Source organism: Lupinus angustifolius, chromosome LG16 (assembly GCF_001865875.1).
Source record: "Lupinus angustifolius cultivar Tanjil chromosome LG16, LupAngTanjil_v1.0, whole genome shotgun sequence".
NCBI lineage: Eukaryota > Viridiplantae > Streptophyta > Magnoliopsida > Fabales > Fabaceae > Lupinus > Lupinus angustifolius.
Window position 1 is genome coordinate 8,454,833 of NC_032024.1, and position 7,543 is coordinate 8,462,375.

Consider the following 7,543-nt stretch of genomic DNA (forward strand, 5'->3'; position numbering starts at 1 on the left):
ACAAAATTACAGTCACAATATCAGCCTACAAAGAGGTACCAAGGATTCTATACATTGGATTTCTTTAGGAAAATTGTACAAATATGGTGTGGTGGTAAAAGTGAGCTTATAGCTCCAGCAGCAAAGAAGTCATCGTTAACAAACAATTCAAGGCAATAAGCTTATCATGCATTTGACCATTATGGGTTTCTTTGAGGAAAACAATGACAAATGATGTCATAAATTTGAAAGATTGTGAACTGAAGCTAACTAATTTTACCAATGACGAACAAGAAGAAACACAATAAAAAATAATATGAAGGTGTTTCAGTTCATTAACAAACTAGAATAAAGATAATGATCATAATGTTCCCCGCCCAAAAGTTACATAAATACCACACAGGTTTTTTTCCTATTAGGTTCTTCTCCATTGGTTTCAGCCATTGCTGCTGCTTCTTGTCCCTATTGGCTACTGTTAATATAGACAACGACCGGTGACTTTTACAGTAACAATTCCCCATCCAAAACAACATTTATCTCTCGTACCATACATCATCTGCAGCTGAAAATGTGAGAATTGCGAAACCCTGTTGATTACAGTGCATTGTAGAATCAATTCCATCCCATTAAGTGCACATTGACCAGTCGACATATATGACCCTGAAACATAACTTTTTTCCATGTCTCAGAAGGGGAACACCAAAACAAAACAAAGTTCGTATTTTTAGCTTCCCCTGCTTGTTTAAGCTACCATTTACCATAACCTCATTCCGCTGTTCCCATCCATAGACCAAGTTCTGCGCGAACGTAGAGAGGGATCCATATTGGAACGTGGCAAGTTTGCCCTTCCGATGGATGGAGACGCTGTACTTGAAGTAGGATGCCGAGGTCCAACTTCACCACCTCTAAAGCAACCAAACAAATTCTGGAAAAACCTGTGGAACCCACTACTCTCTCTCCCTCCTCTATTCCCTCTAGATGACCAGGAAATCCTCCGAGGTTCACCACCATTATTAAAACCACCATCCATTTCGGTATAAACAACTGGAAGCTCTCTCTCAGCACCTCCTCTCCCACCAGAAAACCTCCCTACAGCAAAACCTCCCCCTGGCAACCTCCAAATAGTCAACCCATCATTCTCATTTTCGTTCGAAGCAATAGAATTCGGTGAATTCCTTGTTAAAGGTGTATTCTGACTCGGGACAGTATCAGCAGGCAATTCATGGCGACAAACAGGGCACGAATTATGAAGTGTAAGCCATGGAAGAATACATTCTTCATGGTATATGTGCTTACAAGGCATTTCCCTAACTGAAGTGCACAACTCAAAAGACTCCATACAAACAGCACAATGTGTTTCCAATTCTAAATGACTCTCACCAATTTCAATTGTTGGTAATGAATCAATTGCAGATTTTGATGCAGGAGGGTGTTCATACCTTCCAACACCATTGATTTCAATCTGAGAAATCTGTTCTAATAGCCTATCAATTCCTGATCCAAGAAGAAACTCAGACATACTAGGAGGCAAAGGTCTAAGACCAGAACCTGCACCATCATCATAAAAAAGCTCGAACCCGCGACCCTCCGCACCGTCCTGCTCAGCTGCCCCCTCCGTTGAACCACCACCGCTTCCGAGCAGGACAATGACCGGATTGAACGGTGACCGGTCACTACCATTGTGGCGGGTTCGACGAATAAGGGGGCGAGAATTCTGATCAGAACTTGGGCGCTGGCCAATCATATACATCGCTGTTTCGGGAAACCGTCGCCGGCGTCCGTCGACGTGAATAGAACGCGCCGGTTGCTCGATTCCCTCAATGAAACCGCTGTCACAATCGGGACAAACCACCGTGTCCTGGCTCGATACCCTAACGAAACGACTGCAACTGTAACACCAATACGATGATGTCCCTGAAGACATGGAGATCTCAATAACCCTTTATCGAAACTGCAGAAAAATCAAAACTTGATCCACACCCAGAATTTAAAATCCAATCAGATTCTTATACAAACAAAGAAAACACAACTTTTGATGGAAGGAACAAAATCAGAAACGCGATGGAATGAGCATGATAATATTTCTTTTTTCCTTTAATAAGGAAAATGAATGAAGAAAATATAAGGAGCGTTAATCTGCGTGAAAAAGGGTTTAATTTGAAAATGAAATCATGGCTTTGAAAATGAAATTAGAAGGGCAAGGGTTTCCTTGGGGAATAGAGAGAGAGAGAGATGAGGGAACAAACTACAAAGTTAACAGTGAGAAAACGCGTTCTTGGTCTTTGGAGAGCGTGTAATAAAAGCTTTTTTAGACACGGGGAATGATGATATGGTTGGACGGAGCTAAGGACAATTTGGAGAGACATGGTCGACATGCTCTTTTAATAGAACGTATTGGATGGTCTCCTAATACTTAAAAACAATTTTGATTTGTAATCTTAAACAAATCAGAATTAGACTATTTTGGATTGAGAAAATTCTGATCCGACAATGCTAAAATCAGTTAAATTGAATTAACCCGAGAAATAAACCGAACAGTTCACTTAAAAATTAAAAAAAATGTAACACTGTTTTAATCTTTTGTTTTACTCAAGTCCAAAAAAATGAAAAGACATTACTTCAATGTAATTATACATAATTATCATTATATAAAATTTTACATTTATATATAATTATATATTTAAGATAAAAATTATTAATCATGTATGAAATCACCTGATCAAATTATAAGTTTAAACCGTTCAAACTAGTTAAATATAATATGAGACATCTTCTAGTTTAATGTCCGACTCAGGTTTCACAAAATTGTTTTCAATTCTCATGGTTTTGTGCTCCTATTAAATTTTGTTACATCAATTACTTACCCTATTCTTTAATACATAAATTTTGATGTATATCAATTTGATCTTTAAGAAATAAAAATTCATGTTAATATTTAAAAGTTATGAATGTGGGTAAAGTAGCAATTGTGGGTCATGAAAAATACTAAACGAACTAATTTGGTTTTCAATTTTGAGGACTAAATATGTTTTTCGATTTTTCAGAGACTAAATTGGTACAAGTAAATTTTTTAAGGAATTAAAATCGATTTATACTCTTGAAGTTATTTATGGTTGCGCAAGATCAAAACAACAACTTCCTACAAATAGATATGGTCGATACTTTGTTGTAAGAAAGTCGAATGAGTTGTATAAAGAGTTTATTTTGGATTTCATACACATGGATTAATGGATGTTACTCAATTTTCATTTCTCATGGTTCAGTGATCAAATATTTGGAATTCTAATTCAAGTAATTGGCTTAATTGTACTAGTTTTTAAAGTTATTTATGGTTGGTTGAAATCAAAATAAGAACTTGCTAACGATAAATACAATTGATATGTTGTGGAATGAAGGTGAGTAAGTCATTTCAAGAGTTTATTTCACACTTCAAACACATGGATTGATGAATTTTGCTAGTTTTAAAAGAAATGCTCTAATAATACAAGAGAGGTAAAAGAAAAGTAATTAAAGAATTTTGCTTACTAATTAAAAAAATGATTACCTCTCTTGAAAATAAGAAAAGTTAAAGTCAAACAAAAATCATTGTTCTCTAATAATATATAGTGGTGGCCTCTAAACGCTCCCAGAGATGTAGGCATAATTGGCCGAACCTTGTTACTAAATCCCTTGTGTTATTCTTTTTTTTGTATACTCTTTTAGTATTTAGTTGCTCGCTTGTTCCCAACATTTGGTATCATATGACTCTTAACCCAGGTGCCAAATTCGAGGTGGGGAAGTTCGATGGAACTGATAATTTCAAGTTGTAGCAAAGGATGGTTAAGGTTGTATTGGATCAACAAGGTCTATCAAAGGCATTGTGTGAGAATAAGCCAGATGGTATGGAACAACTGGATTTGGAAGAGCTGAAGGAGAAAGATGCATAAACCATACAACTCTGTCTATCAGATGAGGTGATGTATCATGTTATGAATCCAACGTCACCAACAGAGGTATAGGAGACATTAGAGAAGTAGTTCATGTCCAAGTCTCTAACATATAAGTTGTATTTAAAACAAAGACCCTATGGCCTGAAGATGCACGAGGGTGTTGATTTGCAATAACATCTCAATAATTTTAATCAGATGATCAATGACTTGCAGAAACTTGATGCGCAGGTTGATGATGAGGACAAAGCAATAACATTACTGTGTTCTTTGCCAAATTCCTATGAACACTTGGTGACAATATTGACGTACAGGAAAGACACAATCAAAGTGGATGAGATCACATCTGCACTTTTGTCTCATACTCAAAGAAGACATAATATAGGAGAAGGGAGCCAAGCGCGTGGGAGGAGACAAGGTAGAGAAGGTCCTGCCAAAGATAAAAGAGCAAATTCTAGGGTAGAACACCATTAGAGTGCTTTAAGTGCAAACAGATCTGGCATTACAAAAAGTATTGTCCCAGTGAATGGATTCCTAGCAAGCCGGTGATGAAAGATGATGTATCTACATCTGCAAATGTTGCATACAAAGATGACTTTGGTTACAATAGTGAAGTTGATCTACTATATGTATCATCAAATCATAGTGCATATGAGTGGATCCTTGACATTGGTTGTTCCCACCACATGACGCCAAACAGAGAATGGTTCCCCACATACAAGATAGACAATTTTGGTTTTGTGTATCTCAGAAATAATAATGCATGTGGAATTATTGGTATGGGAAAAATTAGAATTGTGATGAATGATGGTGTAGTGAAGATGTTATGTGAGGTTAGACACATACCAGATTTGAAGAAGAATTTGGTTTCTTTTGGGGACATTGTAGGCCAAAGGATTTAGCTATAGAACTTATAGGGAGAGTGATATTCTTCGAGTATGCAAAGATGCTCTTACTATGATGAAGGGTAAGAGGATTGGAGGAAACACTTACAAGTTGTTAGAGAGAATAGTTGTAGGTAGAGTTGTTGGAGTGACTAAAGAGATTTCAGTAGATTCAGACCATGATGCTACAAAATTATGGCACACGTGTTTGGGTCATATTAGTGTGCATATCATGACAAAACTATGAAAAAGATGACTGTTGAGGAGAGTCAACAAATGCAAGCTAGATTTGTGCAAGTATTATGTGTTTGGGAAACATACACGAGTTAGTTTCAAGGCTGACCAACAAAGGACTCGAGGCATTCTAGACTATGTCCAAACTGTTGTATGGGCAACCACTCAGGAACCATACCTAGGAGGTTCTAGCTATTTTGTTACCTTTGTTGATGACTTTTCTCACAAGGTGTAGGTATATTTTCTGAAGCATAAGTCGAAAGTATTTGCCAAGTTCAAGGTTTGGAAGAAAAATCAAATACATGAGGTCAAATAATGGCATGAAGTATAGAGACTCACAATTTCAGAAATTCTGTGAGGAATATGGCATCTAGAGGCACTTTTTATTGAAGAAGACTCATCAACAGGATGGTGTTGTAGAAAGGATGAATAAAACTCTTATAGAGAGGGCCAGATGTATGAGACTGAATGATGAACTTTTCAAAATATTTTGGGCAGAGGCACATAGTATGGCATGATATGTCATCAATAGATCACCACGTGCTTCATTGGATGGTAAAGTTGTAGAAAAAGTATGGACATGTAACCTAGTCAATTATAATATGTTACACATATTTGGTTGTACTGCTTATGTACATGTACCTAGTGATGAACGATCTAAACTTGATCCCAAGTCAAAGAGATGTATCGTCATTGGCTATACCAAAGATGTGAAGGGGTTCAAGTTCTGGGATCCAGTTTTTAGAAAAGTGTGTTGAGCAAAGATGTAGTGTTTGGTGATGATTTCATGCTGAAACAACTAGTTTTGACAGAGGTGTCCAAGCTAAATGGAGAGACTTTGGGATCAAATATGATTCGAGTGAGCAATGAAATGGTTCAGGTGAATAAATGGAAGGAACCATCCACTAGTTCAAGTCAAGAACATGATGATTCACAAGCGGGGGATTAGGTGTGTAGGAGTATCTACTTGCTAAAGAAAGGGATATGCATCCTATCAAACCTCCAATGAGATTTGGCTTTGAGGATATGGCTTCAGTTGCTCTTCATATCAATGGATGGGTACCATGATGAAGATGAAGTCTCTACACAAGAACCAAACTTGGGAGCTTGTCTCATTACCCCTAGACAAACGTGCATTTGATAATATGTTTATTGTTGCTAATCATTAACATATGATAAAAATAATCAACACATTATGCATGACAATAAATATCATATTAGATCAATAAATTATCCAACATATATGATGGTCATTATTAACAGAGACAAATGAATGAATTTAGATTTAGATGCTAATGAATGAATTCAGATTTTGATGTTAGTGGATGGATGAAAAGTCATCCATCAATCTATATAAATTCATTTAAACTATATTTTAAGTTATACAATTCATCCATATTCAAACTTAATGGAAGAATTCCAATTTATCCAAGTCATCTATATCTCCATTTTCATGGATATGGATGGATGGATATTGATCCAATACTTTTGATTGTTTTTATTAGAACTAAAAACTCTATTGAAGAAAATGATTATTCTAAAAATTAATATCTCAATAGAACATTTTCTAAAATCAACTTTAAAAAGAAATAATTTTTTTTGCAATATTTTACAAGCATGCAACATTTAAGGTTTCTATGTATAAAGTTTTTAACAAATACTTATAGAATGTAATATATATGCACTATTAGTGTAAATATTTATACATAATCATTGCACCCTCTATCATTTATTTGTATTACTTTTTTCTGATGAATCAACAACGATTAAATATAAATAGAGATGATGCAGTGACAGTGTATGAAACTCATACAAAGTCAGTTCAATTAACTACATACACATGTCCTATAATTGATATCAATATAATAAAATATTATAAGTGTGAGTGAAAATAATGGACGAATTTGCTGGAATTTAATTTTCTTGAATATTAAATGAAATTAAAAAAAAAAATAGTCATTTTTGAATTTTTGTTTTTTGGATGGATTGAATATCCATCCAAATAGATATATTTATTGGATATAATGGATGTATTCAAATTCATTCATTATAAAAGTTATTCATTGAATTCCATCCATTTAATTCAACTAACTCTAGTGGATGAATTCAATATTCTTGAATTTGAATGCATTATGGATAATTTTATCAACTCTAAATGTTTTAGCAATAATGCAATGCAACAACATTCTAAGTACATATCTTAATGCAACTAATCATTCCTTGGAATGAATGTATGTCACCTAATATGGCACATCAATAGTCATTAGCGAACAAACCCATTGATATTGAATATCTTTTTAGGAAGCAGATGTTAATCAAAGTAATGTCTTGAAAGATAATTGGTTACATAAGTGACATATAATGTCATGCACTCATTGCCAACGGAAATAGATTCCTCCCCAGTACTGGGAATGTGAGAGGAGTTACTTAATTTAGAAAAAAACAAAAATTTGGACCATTAAAATATTATTTCTGCCACGTGTTACAATCTCAAGTATGCACTGTCACTCCAGTAATGGA

The 7,543-nt window shown here is 35.1% G+C and overlaps 1 protein-coding gene across 1 annotated transcript; it reads right to left on the reverse strand.

The window, feature by feature from the left end:
* LOC109330171 (probable E3 ubiquitin-protein ligase RHC2A) lies at window positions 238-2,333 on the reverse strand. The gene has a single exon (XM_019564233.1). The coding sequence runs from the start codon at window positions 1,901-1,903 to the stop codon at window positions 734-736; it is 1,170 nt and encodes a 389-aa protein (XP_019419778.1). The 5' UTR covers window positions 1,904-2,333; the 3' UTR covers window positions 238-733.